The sequence below is a fragment of the Eleginops maclovinus genome, chromosome 9 (assembly GCF_036324505.1).
Source record: "Eleginops maclovinus isolate JMC-PN-2008 ecotype Puerto Natales chromosome 9, JC_Emac_rtc_rv5, whole genome shotgun sequence".
NCBI classification, from domain to species: Eukaryota; Metazoa; Chordata; class Actinopteri; order Perciformes; family Eleginopidae; genus Eleginops; species Eleginops maclovinus.
In genome coordinates, this window is record NC_086357.1 from 17,511,379 (window position 1) to 17,531,554 (window position 20,176).

The following is a 20,176-nucleotide window of genomic DNA, read 5'->3' on the forward strand; positions in this document are numbered from 1 at the left end:
AAATTCCAATAAAGGGCCTTTCTGATTAAATGAATTGCAGTTGGTGGAAATTGAAATGTAGTAACATAGCCCACTGCAGCCCTTTCTATGTGTGTGGTTGAACATCAATAAACAAAATGTGATAAAAATTGAATAGGAACTGGTCTATCTGAGTTTTATTAATCTGTGAAACTGGAAGCAGTAATAGTCTGTGTACTTTAGTTTAAAAAAATTTTCTTTCTTAAACCAGCAAACAGAAAAGCACCTGCAATGTTTTTTTTTTTGTAAAATTGTTGAATGTGTTAACATTGTAACTGTATAATAAGCAAAATAAGTTTGAGAAAGAGCCTTTATAACAATTTTAAAAAAGGATGAATATGCCAATATAATATAATATAAATGGCGTGTAATATACATATAAAAAGATATACTGTACCGTACATCTAAATCCACCTTTAAGACTTGGACATTTCCGAGCACACAAATGCAGCATTTGTAATCGCATTTCAAAGTCTCGCGATACTGAGCCTAGCTGACCCGCTCGTAGTGCTGTTACCCCACCACCAGTCAGTGAACAACCCGAGAGTAGCTAGACATGCTGAACTGCCAGTGCACGTAGGATTCTGCAGACATTTCTCCTGAGTTTATGAAAGAGCATCGAGTTATGACGGGGAGCATGTTTAAAACCGAACCTGTCTTTGTTTATTGAGTCGCAGAAAGAAATCACGAAATCAGAAAATCTGTTGAAGAGCAAAGATAGTTGCGCCAGGTGTGACAGTCAGCGTGTGGGAATGGCAGCTCCCCGGCCGATAAAAGGCATCCTAAAAAACAAGAACAGCGGGACAAACGTCAAATCCCTACCAGAAGAAGAACCGGGAGAGAGTGCCGAACAAGCTCCGGTACTCTCGGAAGATGACGCACAGTAAGTTTTCTGCTTCGTGAGGCTGACTGCCAGGTTAGCTAGCTAAACACTTGTTAGCCTCTCTAACGTCCCTCCCCTGTCAGGATAAGTGTAGCGTTTACATATCTTGTGTGGCTGTCTATGTAAGTCAACGACATGTACTGACTGTTTGGACACTTTTTGGCTCTTTCTCGTGACCGAGGTGGTTACTCGTCCCTGATAAGTGTTTCCGGCGTGTCGAATGCTTAACCAAGAGCTAACCGCTAGGAGCCGTGTGTCAGGTTAGCTTGTTCGCTATGGCGACAGGTAACGATAATGACGCCTGTTAACGGATGTTTACATTGTTAGTTAGGGACCCTAAAATACAACTTTCACTCACGTCTGGCCTTACGTAGTGGTTATTTAAAAAAGGTAGTTAAAGATGATCGTTAAATAGTGAAAGCCCCAACCCAACGATGACCATAATAGGGCAAATTAACATCAGCCTTAACGGAGGTCGCCATAGCGCCAACGTTTGTATGTACCGTTTAGCCCTCATAGTACATAAGATAAGATAAGGTCAGTAGTTTGAAGCGGGACAGGGCATTACAGGTTCCACGACGATAATAAAATATCAAAAAGTAAATTGTATAAGTAACTGTTAAAACATGATATCACAACAAGTTAAAACTTTGATAATGTGTACGTATAGTTTGTTGCTAGAGCTAACTTCGCGAATATGCGCAATTTATTAATAATAAAAAACACAATGAGTAAAAGCTAAAAAAAAACATGCTTAAAAGAAACTAAGTAGCCGTAGGCTCTATCTATCTATCTATCTATCTATCTATCTGTCTGTCTGTCTGTCTGTCTATCTATCTATCTATCTATCCATCCATCCATCCATCCATCCATCCATCCATCCATCCATCCATCATCCATCCATCCATCATCCATCCATCCATCCATCCATCCATCCATCATCTATCTATCTATCTATCTATCTATCTATCTATCTATCTATCTATCTATCTATCTATCTATAGAAGGAGCTGTTTACAGATTGTAAATACATTGACAGAAAATAAAGCGTTTAACTGCATAACAATAAATAAAGACGCAGAAAATGTGTAAGACAAACAGCTCATTGTTTGATACAAGTTACATTACAGTGGTCAAGGCTAACCAAATGCCACTTGCATATTTGGGGGTATTGACAGAGTGTATTTGTTAATCTTTGATAGTCTGTAATTAAAAAAAGTTGAAATATGTGTGGCTCTGAGCCTATGACAGGTCATGTGAGACATTGAGATAGAAATCAGTCTTAATTAGTGTGTAGAGCTGGGTGAGTTATGTTTCTTGCGACAATATGTTTTATCTGACACTGATACCTGTGTTAACAGCCTGCGCAGGCACTAAAGCACAAGGCAGCGTCAAATAAGAGACACCAATCTACAACACCAAGCCTATTCTGATAATATTATACCCACATCTGCATTGGTTCTCATTCAACCATCTCAAAACTGCAGTTGAATGTTTTTCATAATTTTTGGTATCGACTGTATAGCCAGGTACGTTTACACATACAAAGAATATTTAGTACGTCAGTATATCTATCCCCTGTTTCCTCAACACATCACATATCCCATATAGTCTAGATGCTTTGCTGGGATTCATTTCTATCTTCGTGCTTTCTAGTTTTTTAGTTTGTATCATGTGTGTTTGAAGCTTCAGATATAAAACATTACTGGGAAAAAAGATGGGGTAATCCAGTAGTCTGCCAGTGTAGGTGACTGACTAGGCTGCATCCTGATCTACCAATGTGCACACTGTGAAAACTCTCCTGGGAATGCCAAATCAGCTATTTTGTTGTCTTAATAGGAGCTCAGCCTCAGGATCGAGTTGGCAAGAGTGGGAAGTTGTTGTCTTTTTCTGGAACCATGCCATCTCCTATGCATTGATATCATTGACTCTGACACTTTTGCTGTGGCAGTGAGACGCAGCCTCAGATCACCAGTCCCTGTTAAGTCATTCCAGTGTTTTGCTCTCCCACAGATAACGCTCACAGTCCTCTCTGCCCCCAGGAAACTGTGGCCATGCAGAGTTCCCTGTGTGATGCGTTTGTTATGTAAAGGGGATTTGCAGTCATCAGGAAGCCTCTTTTGCCATGGCAAAAAACTTGCTCAAACAAAGAAATGCATTTATTTGCATATGTTACTACTGTTGTACTATCAGATTGTTTTAAAAAACACATTTTGATATTTTTAGTTATGCATGTCATCTGTGAATGCACCTGTGAGTAATTGGGTAAAAATACCAGAGGCAATAAACGGTGCAGAGCTACGCAGAACATTTTCTAATATTTAAAACGTTGCTTTTTCAAATCCTGACCTTTCCAATTGAACATTTCAAAGTGCCCTTGAGCAAGTGTTTCTTAACAAAGCACATTTGCCAATCTGCTTTAGATCCCAATTACACACGCTGTCAACTAGAAAAAAAGAAACCATTATTTGTTGTCAGGGTTTTAAATATGTTGATGTGATGAAGTCTAACAAAAAATAACAAAAACAAAGAAAGCCTTTTACAGTTTTACATTTATTGAATTTTGTCTGATAACAGTCAGGGGGAGGAACTGACACCTCCTACCTTCCAAATGCTTCCAAATATTCAAATGCTTCCAAATATTCGATGCTTGCTGGAGATTCTGCCCACTAACAGTTGGCTTAAGCAGCATTATCAATGAATCATATTTGGATTTGGATTTATGCATTGTATACTGAATATATTGATAAAACTGTATCAACTGTGTGATTTATATTTTCATGTCCTGCAGTTTGGCTTATCTGCAAGGTAACAAGCCTTCCTTTGTTAGGTCTTTCTTTGCTCGGCCTCTTCCACGCCAGCAGGTCTAGTCACTAAAACCAGTTCTTTAGAGCTGCAGCTAAGGAAATAGGCCATAGAACAACAGCAATTAATAGTGAATATCAGTCCCAACAATGAATAGAGATTTTTCTGTGTATACAACCATAGTCTCTATAGTGGGTGGAAAATAGAGCTTTCTGGGACGATCACGTGTTCAGCCAAGCATCTGGACCTGACCATACTGGGCCATGCTCCCCCTATCAGCCCTGAGTAAAGCAAAAGCGCTCTTATACATTTGTATGCATTCGAAGCATTTCCATAGTCCCACATAGATTTTTATTTGCCCTATTTTAAAAATGTCTTCCTTTTTAATTCTGGATTGTAAAAATGGCAACAATTGGAAAAATAGAAATGATGAAGCATACTATAGATCTACCATTGTTCAGGACAAAAGCGCATACAACAGCTAGACTACAGCCCAAACATACTCTCCTCCTCATCTGCTTTGATTGTCTTTTTATGGCGTTATCCTAGTGCCTTCCCAACTCATTCTATTCTACCCAGAGGATACCCCGAACTAGCTCTACAAACACCTAGCACCATCCAGCATTTATTTGGTCGTCCATCTGTCCCTGTTTGAACAATTCAGCTCCCCTCTGTAGATTTATGGGAACAACATGGACCCAAATGACGTAAGCTTATTTCTACTGGTTACAATCATGTGAGCAATGATATCCTGTGGCCTGTTGTCTGAAATGTTTGTTTATCCTCTCAAACCCAAGCAACGTCTACTTACCATTGGGGGAAAAAAACAAAAATAATTGGGTAGTTTGTACAACAGAGAAAAAACTATATTAAAAGAGCTTCTATGGAATTGTTTTTATTTGTTTATGTCTTGTGTCCAATTCATTTCCTTAAACATTGTAAGGCAGTTTAAGACCATGGCCACTGTTTTTAACCCATTAGAGAGTGCCACCTTTGTTATACCCACTATTATTTAGTGAACAGTGATGTTCATGGGCCTCACACTCGGTCATATTTAATTCATGCTTCCATGAAACTCAATCTCTCCTTCACTGTTTTGTGAGCCTCGTCCTGACTGTGTGATTGACAGGTTGATGGGCAGTCACTTTCCATAATGTGGACAGAAGCATACCACTCAGACATGTTACCCCCCCCTGTGTGCAGGTCAGCTGAGGTAAACCGCGGACACAGGGACAGGAGTTTCTGTGTTGATGATATACCGATGAAGTCAGTTTCAGCAGGTGTCTGAATCTGATCTGCAAAGATAAAGAACTTTAAGACCAGGCAGTACAACAGTAGAAGTACACCATTACAGCCCGGAACAAATTAAGAGAGCACTGCAGCATTATCATTTTCTCTTGTTTTATTATTTATAGGTATGTCTTTGAGTTACATTTTTTTTGTTTTTTATTTTATTGTATTCTATAAACTACTGAAATTTGTTCTCTGTGTTGGAATTCAACAGACACTGGAATGGCTGCCATACATGTAGATATAAAGATTTAAGAACCAATTGGAGCAGTCTCTTGTTTTTTGCCGGAGCTGTATATCCCTCTTTTTCCTCTCCGGTGTTCCTAGAACAGATTATTGTATTTACACACCTATGGGTGTTATTTTCTGGAAAATAAATGAAATGCTTAAATGTAATGTTTGAAATCATCAGCTTTTGGCTTCACTTGGCTTTAGATTCACATTACCACATCTGACTCGTCCATTTAACAGTGAAAATCCCTTGCATTTCTCTAGCTGCTTTTTCCCCACCTTATGACCTTACGATTACCACTGATAGCTACAGGATGAAATGTAAAGTCCTACCTCATTACTCTGCTCTCTAAATTCTGGAAAGATGACAGGAGCTTAAGAAACTATTTTAGTCCTAAATCTATTCCTTCTTAGGAAGTAGCCAAAGCAGAAGTGATTTGCACGTTTGTTCATTGTACCAAATGAGATTTTTGTCATACCAAAATATTAGAGTTGGAAAAGTCTGACCCCCTAAATCATTTGAATAAATTCTCAGAAATATTATGCAATGACAGTGATTTCTATCTGAAATCCTTGTGTTTAAGCTACGGTGGGCTGCGGATAAAAAAGAAAACGTGTGTCTTGTGTTGGAAAGAGAAACAGGTGACATTGATGAGCAATTTCCCCCATGGCTGTTTCTTAATTCCTCTCCCGTTGCTTTAAGCTTGATACTTTTTTGGAAAGCTGAATATTCTGTGTTTTTGTGCCAGCAGCAGTCTCCACTATATAACGAGGACATGCTGCTGTATGTGGGCTCCAGGCAGTAGTGGAGAGAGCTGGACCCCCCCTCACTACTATCTGACTATGCTACCTGATAGCACAGCTCAGCTCTGTGATGACTCACTCTATTTAATGAGTTTCCCCGAGGCTTCATTTTGCCAGCTTTTGACCCCCCTCGAGCGATAGTATCCATCAGATAAGAGATACAGCTCTTTATTTTGAGTGTACTAGTATTTTTTTGCTCTTTCAGTTGCAGGTGCATTATGGCATTACGGTTTTCTGATGATTCGCTCTGAATGAGGGATTGGATTTAAGAGGAACAGCGGTTTGGTGGAAGTAGAACATGATTGGCTGCTCCTGGGATGGGTTGTGTAACCACACAATCTATGACTTATCGTAACACACTCCCTGTCCCAGATGTTACTAAGAGCCCTTTGCTGAGAGCATCTGAACGGTTCAGTATGTTGGTCAAGGGCATTTTACCAGGATGAACCACATTGACCTATTTGCCGTCTGTTTACAGAATCTCTTCTGAAGCGGCTCGGCTACCAGCAGCTCAGTACTGTTTCACTTCATGTCGATTGAACGTGCTAGTCTTGGCCTGAATCCTTTCAAAATCAACTGAATTATTTGGTATGCAAACAAATACATCCTTTTTAGATGTCTAAACTACTGTTACGAAATTCAAGTTTCTAAGGATTCAAGGTGGAACCTTTCATGGGAATAAATGTAAATAATTGATGAAAGTAAACCAGATATATAGGGGTTATTTTTTCAGGCTGTATTTACCATTTCAATTGTAGATAAAAACAAACTATTTCCCATATCTTTGGCAGACTGTAATTCTAAACCCTATATATTGAAACTTATAAACTTTTCTATGAGCTGTTTTATAGAGGATTCAGAATCAAAGGCCTTATCTAAAATATTAAAACTGAATGTTTTTTAATGGGATTCTTTCAAATGATCTGTAAATGCAATGTATTAATGATGCTGAATGCAGAGCATGGTAAAAATCAATATAGTTGGCATACACTTAATCAAAACATGCTGAGATGTATTAGTTAAAGCTAGGTGTCTCTGCTAAACTGCCTTTCCCTCCACACTCAGCTCTTAAGGCACATTCAAGCTTGTTACGTGAAGCTTAATACCAAAACAAACTGCCTGAATCCATGGAAATAGACGTATCCCCGCATCCACAGCCGTGTGTGTGTGTGCACGCACGCGCCACTGCGCTGCAGGCGCTGAAGTGGTGCTGGGCACAACACCTACAGTATACACTGCTTTATCTGCATTAGAAGTCGGTCTTAATCAATTTATTTGAACTCTCTGGGTTCGCCACAGGACAACAGGACAGAACATGAAAATATAGTTCTTCCACTTCCACTGATTTACAGCTCACTGCCACCGTAAAAGGGTTCAAAGTACTTTGGGAGAGAGATTGATATGGTATGGCCTTGAATAATAATTCATACTTTGAGTAAGAGGCGTAGGGGAGCTCTGCAGGCTATCTGCAGCAGAGTCTCCCATGATACCCAACCTTCAGGACTGATGTACAGTATCTTCGCAGGAGAGGCTAAGGAAGGCAGAGGTGGTTTAACCAAAGCCAGATAACTCCCAGAAGGCCTCTGGATTAAAAGCTTTAGGTTTCTTTTTTTATTGGTGTGTAGTAATTAAAAGAATGAGTGGTGTGAAAATAAGTAAACGTTGTGCTAATTTGAAGTTTAAAACTAAAACATCTTTCAGTAAACTGGGAAGAGGAAGTGGAGCTAGGGAAACTTAAGGCCATCAAAGCATAAAATGATCAAAAAAGCAGTATAACAAAACGCTTGTTGAATTCCTTAAGTAAGGTTAAAATGTCTCCACAGGTATTCTCTCTGTATCCTCTTGAGAAAACGTTCTCATTCGCTGCTGAGTTTGACATTGTTTCTGTTCATTCCCTGCATGATTTGAAAGGGTAACGAGGATTAGAGCCATTTTGATCACAAAGCCCCGGTGGCTCATGGAGTGGTGAGAATTGGATCATTTGGGGGATTAGGACCAGGTTTGTTCAGAGAGGTGTAACCAAATCAACTCTAGAGAAAGCAATCGTATCAAGTTAGATTGTTTTTTTACATTTGACCTCAATAACTCACCGTCCATCAGCCAGACAAAAGCAGAGAACATATCACCCTCTGAAAGTAACCTAAATAGTGCCGCGTCTGTGTTTGTTTTCAAAATACACTTGTTCAGGCCTAGATTAAATTACTGTGATTCACAATATAAAGCCTAATGGATGAGCATATTATGACGAAAACTTTAAAACCTGTTGGAATCACTTCATCTAACCTGTTAAGAAACATTTGTTTTAATCCCATTACATATAGAAGACATTTTATTTTGTGGAGATCCTTTTAGTGAGTAGCAACCATTCAGTGTATCTTAAATAAGGTAACCATAAGCCCACTCTGAATAAATGTAGGATAAATAAAAAAAAGACACATTTATAAGTCTGTTCTTTCTTACATGATCATCTCTATTTATTTAAATCCAACTTTATTTGTATTCTGTCTACCAGACAGCTTTTTAAAGTCCCTCTTTAGGATGTTAATGATTTTCTGGATAACAAAGATTCTCGACGTTGAACTTGTGTGGTTAGTTTCTTTTTAGCCGTCATTCTCTTCTCACTGAACTTTTTGATTTGCTCATAGGAAGAAATCCCAGAAATGGGACGAGATGAACATCCTGGCCACGTACCATCCGGCCGACAAAGACTATGGCCTGATGAAGATCGATGAACCCAGCACCCCTTACAACAGGTCGGAGCCCCTTTGTCTTTGCCTTTTTATTACATTTGATTGAATTGGTCTGAAATCATTTTTGAAAGTATTTTGGACATTGTATTTGAAATGAAAAGCCATCTGAAGACGTTCCTTTTTGGGAGGCTTGAAAGACCTCCCCTACACTAAGAATTAACTCCAGATCATTTCAAATAACAGTTTAGACTCCAGTGCGGGGTCAGTGTGTGTATCAGCCAGCAGGTTAGTGATCCAATATGCCAGCACAGGGAAGGTCACCCCCGTCACGGACCTTTCCTCTTCCTTTCACCACCGTCCTCCGTCCTGTCTACCTCTGCGCTCTCCTTTATCCTCTGTACCAACCTGCTGTTTGTTTCTGTCATTTCCTTTCCTTCCTAGTCCTTCCTCCCTCACCTCATTTCCAGCTTGTCTTCATTCAGTTAATTTCTCTCTTGCAGGATGGTGGGGGAAGACGAGGATGAAGGGGCGCTGAGTGACTCGGAGGGCCACAGCGGACTCGCAGCTGATGACCTGGCATCAAAGTAAGACATGTGACTGCAGGGAGGCTCGCACAAAGCAAGTGCAGTGGAGGAAAGAAAGCAAGCAAGGGAGACAGAGGATTAGATTTGCGTCTAACGGCTCTGCTACATTTCTACATTTAGAGTGTTCAGTGGTTCATTGTGTTCTGTCTCATCACCTTTAGTTGGCCACACAATATTAGCTTTAGTGTACTTAAAACAAAACAATCTTTTTATGATAATATGCTTAATTTGGTATCATTATCATGGTGTCTCTTGTTAGTTGTGACCTATGAGCCTTGTCGAATCAAATTGTGAACAGCTGCTACACTGCAGCCTCCAGCACAGAGCTGTTGTGCCATGTAGTTTTACACACACACACACACACACACACACACACACACACACACACACACACACACACACACACACGATGCAGCATTATGTAGGCATTCACCCACTCCCAGACTTCACTGCTGTCTTGGACAATGCTCCAGGCTGGGTTGACTAAATGTATCTTGATAAACTTGCTTTGAGAGCGAACTGAGGTGATGGAAGCTTGTCTAAGGTCAGCATCAGTTTCCAAACTACATTAACTGTGGCGTGTTCTCAGACAGCATTATGGTTCCCTGCCAAAGCTGCTTAAATGGAGGTTAGCACTGCTGAAAATGCTTCCCTCATTTTTCATACACTTGCTGATCAACAAACAATGGGTTTACGGGTGTTTCCCAACAGCCTCGAATTTCAGGGGATAAGCGTCATGCGGTGTGAGGAACGCCTCTGAATCTCACAGGCTGCGTTGGTACCACAGACTTTATGCTCCACAGATCCACAGAAATAACAAACCCTTTTGAGTTCTGCTTGTCTGATACATTTTTTTGATAAACATTACATTTTATGCAACCACTTTTGGAGTGTCAGATCCACAACACAGTGAAAATAAATACTTATACATTGACACACTTTTCTTGTTTTTCCAACTTTCCTTACTCTTACAATATGCATCAAACTAATGTGGATACAGAAGTGAACATGTCTTCTCTTGGACTTTTTAAAAGCAATTCACAGAGGCAGGAAATGGAAAACCAAAGTGTTATTGGTCCTGGGTGTGTCATTTGTAAATTGTGTATTTTTAAATCTTTTTATTTTTATTTATTTTACACTTGTTTCTTGAGTAATATTAAGCTATCTTTGGCTTTCTGCTGTAACAATTTATAAATGTCCCCTCTGTGGGTCGAATAAAGGGATTCTGATTCTGAAGCTTGAAGGCAAATGGAAGAGCAGCACTTTTATCAACAAAAAATAAGTTTATCAGATAATAAATCGGAGACAAAAACGGGTAACGTCTTTAATATCTCTGAGTGGCAACTTCACCCTGAAAAGTCTTCCTTGGTTAAAAGATGCAGGGATAGGAGGAGGTAGTGAGAGTGTGTGCACAAGGAGGATAGTGATTAGCTCCAGGCTTGCAGGTCAATTAGCCGCCTTTGTATACTTCCACACAGAGAGCCTTCCATTGTTTCACTCTGAACCCTCCAGATAGAACAACAGCTGCTCTTTCGCTCAGTCCCCACCCTTCTCTCATCCATCATTTATCCAACTGGGCTTTTTGTAGGTTTACTTGCCTCTTCTCTAATGTACTGCCTCACCTTCTCACTTCCTTCCTGTCTGACTTTATCCACCTTGGATATCTGACACTGGTGCTTTGAAACTGCAGGCGAAATTTACTTGTCTTCTTTCTGGACCACTCTGAGGGAGAGCGGTTTTTCAGTAAGTGGGAGCCTCCCCGGGGCAGTAGCACAGATTCCCCAGCGTCCACTGAGCCGTTAACCATTATTCAGTGTGTGCTGTCGGAGCTCTTTGTGAGCGTGTAATGGGGATAGTAACTTGTTATTTTTGTCTCATGCTTGAGTATTCGCACACGCCTGCTCACATCTCTTCCCTCTCGCTGTGCCTACTCTCTCCTCCCCCTCGCCCAATATCTCTCCATCTGTCTGTGTCTGTTAATAGAAAGCCTTTTTAAGGAAGTTTTGATTGTCTCATTTATATATTCTACACTCGAACTGGCAACTCATTTCTATTTCTTATTAACTTATTAATCCTCTCTTCCTGTCCGTTTTATCTTCTCTCCAGGCTGGTAGCAGCAGAGGGCTCAGAGCCTCGTTTTATGAAGGAAGAAGAGGAAGAAGACGATGAAGAAAGCAGCGAGGAGGAGGAAGAGGAGCTTTCTCCTGAAGAACACGGTAAACATAGAATTTCCTTTTTTAAATGAAACATATCTACACATTTGACTGCCTTTGTGCATCTCGTCTCAGTGTCCCACAGTCCACCTGTTTTATTTTTACCCTCCACCTGAAACCAAAGTGTCCTCTGCAGCTGTCAGGGTGACCTGATGCAGAGCGACAGTGCACAGTGAAGTGCTGCTGGAGACACATGGCTTTTGGAAAGGGCTCCAGTGTTCTGTGTGACACACACACGGCCACACACACACACCTTGTCAGTATGCGTTTGACTGTTCCCTGACCTTCTGTGTATAAACACACCTCTCTCTTTCACTGTTTCATACAGAGATGTCAGTTAAGCTGCACACATCCACACTAGCATTTGAACAGGTGTCCGTGCTTGTTTGTGGTTTCACTTTTATATCTGAACTATTCATGTATAATCAAGCAGTCAGTCTGGAAACTGCAAATCGGATCGAAATAATCCAACTGCAGAGCTACTGCCTCATTTTTAGACACAGTTATAAACATGCCATGTTGTGCCACCTATGGGAGCGTTTTAAGATTAAATGAACCACTCAAACCAAAACTTAAGAGGCTCTACTGCTGCATGACTGCAGAGCCTGGCAATGCCATAAAGTCTGTCACACCCTCCTTTTACCTTTTTTATTATTGTGCAATTACTATCGATCTCGAGGTTGCAGCAAACATTTGAACCTTATTGTGTTTTGAAATAAGCCTACTAAGTTGTCCACTGTCCCACTTACAGTCTGACCCCGTTTTAGAGGAAGTCTGTCACAAACAATAGAAACGCAGGAGAAAACTTTTACTGAGCAACTTCCAAGTGAGGAAAAGTGGATGAATATTTCTGTTGGCAATGCTACAAATAATGAAATACTCTGCATGCATTGCTTCTGGATTGATTTACCTTTGCAGCCAAAAAGACGCATTTTCAGATGATGAGGAAGATGCACTACAATGAAGGCATGAACATCAAGTTGGCACGGCAGCTCATTGCCAGCGAGCTGGAAGAAGACGAGGATGCAGACGAAGAGATGACGGACGACACGGAGGAGGCGAGGGAGGAGACGGAGGAGATCAGTGTTGACCCGCCACAGGAAGGTAAGGAGAGCTGGACTGCGTCACTGTGTGCGCTCTGGATGAGTCGTTTTTTAGGATTTGTAAGAGGGCCTCGCTGTGTAGTTCACCCTCTGTGAAAAATAAGCTGGAGTGAATAGGTGCATGCCATCAGTCGGGTAGTCATCAAATTAAATGACTGCTGTTTTGTTGTTGTGGGATGTGACAAAAGATTGGCAAATTAATAATTAATAACACAAAAGAGATTTGGACTGACTTTGGACTCACTTGTATAGAGTGACTAGATTTCAGTTGGGGGAAAAAAATGTAGGATAAAAAAACTAGTAATAAAACTCTCACTTGAGGGCAAAATCCAACTCTGTAATACTGCAGACTAATTGTGCTAGGATATGAAGAGATGTGACCCATTTTTAATAATCAAACTTTTTTCAACCCCCCCCCCCCTGCAATTATATTTGGAGGATCAAAGTACAAGAAGAAAAATATAATTGGGGGAATATTATATTTCTTATTTTCCCCCATGATTTTATTCTGACTCTGTCTGTCCGTTTGTTCTCCAGCTGATTCTCTGGATTCGTAGACGAGGTTCCCCCCAGCCCTGTGTGTCGGCTCAAGATCCAGACAGGCGATGCCGCTGCTCTGTTTTTAACGCTGCGCCCAACAGCAGAAGCCGCTTCAACACTCATGTAACAAACCTCAACAGCCAATAACCTCCCGGTCACCTGTCTGTCCACTGTTCCTTAGAACTGTGCAATATAACCTTCAAACTCTCTGGCTTTTAACTCCCAGAAGCAGTACAACAAGAGAAGACTGTTGCTCCCTCCCTCCCCCCATCTCCTGTTGCCAAGAAATTCCCCCTCCTACCTCCTCTGGACTGTCGTCGCACTGAAGAATATGTGATTCTGACCTTGAAATGAGGATATAAAAAATCAAATAAACAGCTGCTGAAAACCAGGACTCTCTCTGCAGGCCACAGAGCCACACGTCGGCCCTGGAGGAAGCCAGGGGAAACCCCACGGTTTAACTAAAGATATCCGAGACATGGCACTCATTCTCACTTCAGACGGCTCTTATTTTTTGTTTCACTTTGTGACCCAACACATCTTCTTTCCACCTTCAGTACATTTTGTGATAAAATCTTGACACAGTGATGACCAGGGAGGTTTGCTTTTATCCCTTCATCTTACCTGGTACTTCAAGTAGGCTCTTCATATTGGAATAATAGTGTTACGGTCACTTAAGAGCTAGGTATTAGTCTCTAATAGCACAATCTGACCTACATTATCAGAATGCAATTTAAAAACATCCAAATCTGACATCATCCAACCATGTGCTGTGGCTTCTCATGTTGACACTTGCAGTCAGCTGTTTGGCTTTTCGCTTAAGATCAACAACAACAACACAGATTGTAAGTATTATATTGGCACGACGCTGATTTCTGCACAGAGCTTATTTAAATTCTGTCTTTTCGAGCAAGAACACCACACTAAACCTTATTTAAAATCTGGCAATAACACAAAAACATGTATACCTCTCAATGATCAATTTGAAGTACAGGTTTTCTTACAAGAGAAACTTGTATTGGTAAAAGGTTTTAACATTTTATTAGATTTTTCAAAATTAGATAAAAGAGAAGCTGATAATGAACTTGTCAAGCTGAGACAGGCCCCTGATGTTTTGATAGTCATAGGATAAGTGAAATTGGCACTTTTTATTTCTTTAAAATAGTAGGAGGGACAGTGTTGTGTACTGTCTGTAACCATGTGCAGCTTTAGGCACAAGGCTCTTACGTAGATCTGACAGAAGAAACGCTCTCTGTGTGCTCTCGCTTGAAAATGGTTTCTAGTATCTGATTTCTCATCGCGCAGGTGAGAGTAAAGCTTTTGAGGAAGGTTTAATCTTCAGGATTGTGTTTTAATTTATCACCCAAGTTCATCACACTTGTATTTATTGTTGTCTGATCTACTTAAGTGTCTTGTGAGATGCAGCTTGGGAATGTCAAAGGAATCTATCGTTTGATGCTACTGACTTTAACAAAGCAGATGTCGGCAGTGGAGTGAACCACTAAGGCTCATTTGAGGTGTTTCAAGCATTTTGTAATGTTCAGGGTTCCTACAAGTGTCGTGAAAGTCTTAAAAAATGTTGGTTTGGACAAAAATATTGGAAAATGCAAGCAATGGTCCTAGTGCAACCGAAATTGCAATTTTACGTTATTGACGGTCATTGACGAGTTGACTATACAGAGATGAATGATTGCCTTGAGAGAAACATATATAGGAACCCTGAGTACTGTGTTGGGACCTCTTCATTTTCTTCTGGCCCTTTAATTCCTCAGTGATTGAAAGTGTTGAGCTGCGTGTTATACAAATATGAAAGATCATAGACCATACATATGACTTCTGCAGACTTCTCTTTGCAGTTTATCTTGTTCTTGTATTTAAGTTTTAGATGGCGATTTGGCTCCATGACAGAGTTTAAAGCCTCTATCTTTTGGCCATCGCCACCAAACAACCAGCTCTCGTCTGAGCAGTGAGTGATCACATGAATATTGCAGCAAAAGAGGAATATGTGTGGAAATACAGATTTTGATGATACTGTTATATTGTGTTCTATGAATGGTGAACAGATGAAATGATCACTCTGTAGGTGGTTATAACATGTCAAATGTGCCTCTTATGTATTTATGTACATGTGTGTAAAAATAACAGGCTATGCTCCGATTTACTGTTTATTTTCGCCTCACATTTCCATTGTCTTGCTTTTTCTTACTGCACCACTTCTGCCCTGTTTGGTTTGTTTTCTAAGGATGACAGACTGTTAAGCACTGTGTGTCTGTCTCAAAAATGACTTGGATGTCCAGTTTGCATGTCCTTAATCATCAGATTGCGTGTATTCTGTTTTTGTTTTTGTCTCCTATCATTAAACAAATGTTGTTAGGAACTATATTCTCTTGTTTATTTTTGATCCAAAGAGTCAGAATTATAAAGGCCTGGAAAATGCATAAAATCTTTCTCTAACACCGTCTGTCTGTTTAAAGCCTCTAGAGGGCTAGCTTCTGTAAATGAACTTCACCTCCAGTCTCTGATCATGCGCTGAACATTTTCAATTTTTGAAGTTTTGTCCAATTTATCATCTATTTTAGCAGTGATGCCAAAAAAAAAGGAAATATACTCCATTATAAATCTTCATTTAGTTTGTTTTTAAAAAGATATATTGAGGTGTGAAAACTAAGATAGAGATAAATCCAAAATATAAAGGGCCAGTTAACCACATAAAACTACAGCCCATTTTCACAGCTCTGTTGATATGATATATTACACTGGCGAAAAGGTGGAAATAAGTATTCAGATATTTGCCTTGATTCAAAAGTAACAATACCGCCGATTGTAGATCAGTAAAAAGTACAATGATTCTCTTTTATAATTAAGAGTAGAATTTGCAATAGGCAAGTAGAGTCAAAATACCTCTTTATTGTGAAGCGTTGAGTAATACTGTAGTTAAATCCCACCACCAAACATAACCTGATTAAAAGGGTAGGCCTAAATGGCACTTTTTCATAAAGAACAAACAACACAAATCAGTCAATTTTGACCCAGAAAATGTATAATTACGTGTCTTAAGAACAGAGGTTGGAAGTAAATAAGTATGGCTACTCAAGTACTTTACTTAAGTACAGTTTTGAGAGGTACTACTTTATTGTAACAGAGTATTCCTGAAGAGTACATCCTACTTCTCGGGTAGACGCGACTTGGGCAATAACAGTACCACTCTCAAACCACCAGAAGGCGCTATTACACAGCATATGTGTCTTTCCCGTAGGATTTCCAGTAATCATTACGAGATGAAGCTGTGGACTATGTTCCTGCAAGGATTCTTCTTGAGGGTTTCGAGTTTTCATTGAATCACAAAACAATGCAAGTTTTCGAGAAATGTGGATGAATGTCAAATGTTTGCGACTTGTTCGTGATGTTAAAAATATAGTGGATCACGGCGGAGTAAGAAATAAGGAGGCTGTCCTGAAGCGTTTGTCAACTCACACAAAGATCGTATAGAAAAATGCAGAAGCATCACTCTATTTTCAAAGGTTAGACGCATTAAATAGGCTTATAAAGTTCTTACATAAATAAATTAGTATATATTCTGTACATGCTACAAAGAACAGCAATCTAATCCCTCTTCTGGGTTGTCTTCTAAATGTTATTTGGATTTTTATTTTTTATTTAAATTACATCTTATGTTCATTTCAAAACTAGATCGGAGCTTCACAATCTACCTCAACATCTATTTTTGTCTTAAAAGGACACCTGTCGTGCAGAAATAGAAAGTGAAACACAGAAACACAATTGAATTAGCATTATTGAGTACAGTAAGGATTCCACATTTCTCATAAAACTATTTATGTCACTGACAGCAGTTTCTACATTAGGCCTATCTTGTTAGCCTTAGAGCAGGAAAGCCAAATATAGTAAGTTTGAAAATATTGGACAAAGTTTATAAATCTCTATTATGTATGGGTAGATTTTTTGTATTATAGGATGTAAACTTGGCCAGATGTCTTGAGTATTTCCATTTGATACAATTTTATACTATTACTCCACTACATTTAGAAGGAAATAAAATAGTTTTACTCCATTATCTTTATTAAACAGCTTTAGCTACTTAAAAAAAATGCATCTCTAAAAATGAAGCTAGTGTACTAACTCTTTCACAAAAGAGTTGAATTATTTTAATTTTGCTGATAGTACTTCTGTACTTTAACTTAAGTAAGACTTTGAATGCAGGACTTCTCCTTGTAATGAAGTATTTTGACAATAATGTATCAGTACTTTTACTCAGAGGGAAGGAATACTCAGTTACAAGTAAAAGTCAAAAGGTTACTCAAGTAGAAGTACAAAAGTATTAGCATCCAAATATACTTAAAGTACCAAAAGTAAAAGTACTTATAATGCAAATTGGTCCATTCCGGTATAATATATAGGCTGCTATACTAGTTGTAATTACTTCGCATGCTGCAGGGTAGCTTGAGAAATTTAGTCCAGATGTAAATAAAGTCTTATTGAAGTGTTGATTATATTTCATATTATAAATACGAATCTGTAATGTAATTAAAGGTACAAAATAAATGTACCTCCATATATCTATCCATCCATCCATCTATCTATCTATCTATCTATCTATCTATCATCATCTATCTATCTATCTATCTATCTATCTATCTATCTATCTATCTATCTATCTATCTATCTATCTATCTATCTATCTATCTATCTATCTATCTATCTATCTATCTATCTATCTATCTATCTATCTATCTATCTATCTATCTATCTATCTATCTATCTATCTATCTATCTATCTATCTATCTATCTGGGTTTCTCAGAATTGTACTTAAGTGAGGTATTTGAGTAAATGTACTTAGTTACTTCCCACCTCTGCTTTTACTCCAGTAAAACATCTGAATACTTCTTCCAGCACTGATCGCTCATTCTCTATGTTAATGTTTGCCGTAATTCCAAAGACTTGTAAATCCCAATAAACAATGGGAAAACCCACATGCTCTGGGCAGTGATGCATCCTGTCTCAGTATAAACGATCTGTGTCAGTAGTATCTGCGTTGAAGAAAAGCTGCTCTCCCACACTGGCTGCTATGACCTAGCTACCGGAGGACACTCTCTGCTCTCAGGACTGACCGCTGCGTCTAAAATAGTTTGTTGTAGTGTTTTTTTTGGCAACCATACCTTCAACATACAGTCGTTTATGGTTGCATTGCTGCGACTTTTTAATCTTAGCTGCTAGCCTCTGGGGCTAGTAGAGCAGTGACAGATAGGAACCAGCTGGTCAGAGGTACAGTAACGTTAGCAACAAGCTAATTAGCCTGGATTACTGTCTTTAATCACAGAGAGTCTGCCGGTTTACTCACTGCAGCAAAATGAAGATCACTGTGGAATTCGAGGAATGTTTGAAGGACTCCCCACGGTTCAGGTGAGTGATGACAACCAGGCTCTAGTACCTGTTATTTATTTTCCTACAGGGAAAAGTATCCAGTTAGCTTTCTGCTAACTGCAGCTAATCACCAGGTCGCTGTTTTGTTGGCTGCCACTTTTCTATTTCTGTCTCTTAAGAAAGCTGGGGCCAGCCGGGGAGCATGGGGTAGGAAACCACACATAAACTCTCTGACCGGGGTGGCAAGCACATAGGAGCCGTGGCAAGCTGTCCTGGTTTTCTGTAAATGAATTATGGAAGGATAGGAATGTATATTAAAAATGTATGCTGGAAGTGACACTCTGTGCCAGTAGCCTTAATTTAGCATTGTTTAAAATCCCGTGCATACAGTATGGGACAGTACATCAGACTTTAATGTTGTAGTGTTTGCAGCAAATCACACTGTATCACACTTTCTTATTCTGCTGGAAATATGTACACTGGGCAGCTTGTTTTGGCAGGACAGGACTCTAGAATACCAACTAACGTTTATGTTCATCACATGATATCATGTCGGGTATTTTTATCAGATTAATTCCCCCGAAATCTTATGAGGACATACTCGTATATGATAATCCGACACCTCACAACTATTAGGTTAAATACTGTTATAAACCAAGAAGTTGAAAGTCACATTTTAGAAGGTGAACCGGCGCATTTTTCCAGAAAACAATGACGTGAATGATATGCACATTGAAGCATGAATCACAGTTTGTGCCAGTATTCTTCACTGCCATTGATTAAAAATGTAAGTAAAACACTGTATGACTGACTTTCCCATACTTCCTCATTTAATTACTTGATTTAAATTCTCTCGTCAGCTTGTTTTTGCAGGACATTACACTTGGGCTGCATCTAAAAATACATTTAACCAAATATTAATCTGTCATATCATTTTTTCCATTCATTGCTTAATTGTGTTAACTTTTCTTTTCTTCTTTTGGCTTCATGCTTAAAAAAAAGTCCTAAGCCATATACTGTAGATACTGATACGTTTTCTGTCGAACGATCAAGCATTCGCCGCAGCTTCACAGGACTAAATCTTTAGGAGCATTTATTAAAACTCATCATCACTAGGTATTTTGAAGAACAGAATAATGGCTGACTCAATAGCAGCTCTTCTGTTTTGGTCAGAAGGTGGGTGTTGGTGTGATGCATTCCTGGCAACATAGGCGCTTCTTACATCATCATTCACACTTCTTTTTATCTTTAATTCGTCGTGCTTAAAAGCTGTGTAAAATAGGAGGTTTGCTCTCAGATTCCTCCTCACTCGGTTTGCGTTTTCCAGAGATTTGGGAAAACGCCTCCTCCCTCCCTCCGCTCCCTTTGCTGTTGCTGCAACATCCTCTCGCTCAAAACGAGGAACAGATGTGGACACTCAGAGGTTTGAATAAAGGGAAACTTCCCAGTCAGCTGTGTTACTTAAAGCTGGCCTGTGTAATACTCAAGTGACATACTCCCCTCAGTACTAGCAAGACTGCTTGGAGATGAGGCTCTCAGTCATTATTCTGCTTTTATACATGTATATTCAGCCCAGAATTCAGATGGTGTAGTATTTCTTTATACTTTTAGCATCTTACTTAGCATATAAGCCA

The 20,176-nt window shown here is 39.4% G+C and overlaps 2 protein-coding genes across 2 annotated transcripts in view; both read left to right on the forward strand.

Annotated features, from left to right (window-relative positions):
* Positions 1–523: 523 nt before the first annotated feature.
* ppp1r2 (protein phosphatase 1, regulatory (inhibitor) subunit 2) lies at positions 524–15,543 on the forward strand. The gene is made up of 6 exons (XM_063891445.1): positions 524–901; positions 8,677–8,784; positions 9,222–9,305; positions 11,412–11,521; positions 12,437–12,622; positions 13,159–15,543. Exons 1-6 carry the CDS (start codon positions 771–773, stop codon positions 13,176–13,178), a joined length of 639 nt encoding a protein of 212 aa, XP_063747515.1. The 5' UTR covers positions 524–770; the 3' UTR covers positions 13,179–15,543.
* A 2,680-nt stretch (positions 15,544–18,223) lies between these two features.
* Positions 18,224–20,176, forward strand: part of LOC134869442 (arf-GAP with coiled-coil, ANK repeat and PH domain-containing protein 2-like) — a 45,258-nt gene continuing 43,305 nt past the window's right edge. The window contains 1 exon segment of the mRNA XM_063891062.1: positions 18,224–18,581. Within this exon segment, the coding sequence (XP_063747132.1) occupies positions 18,529–18,581 (53 nt within the window). The 5' untranslated portion in view covers positions 18,224–18,528.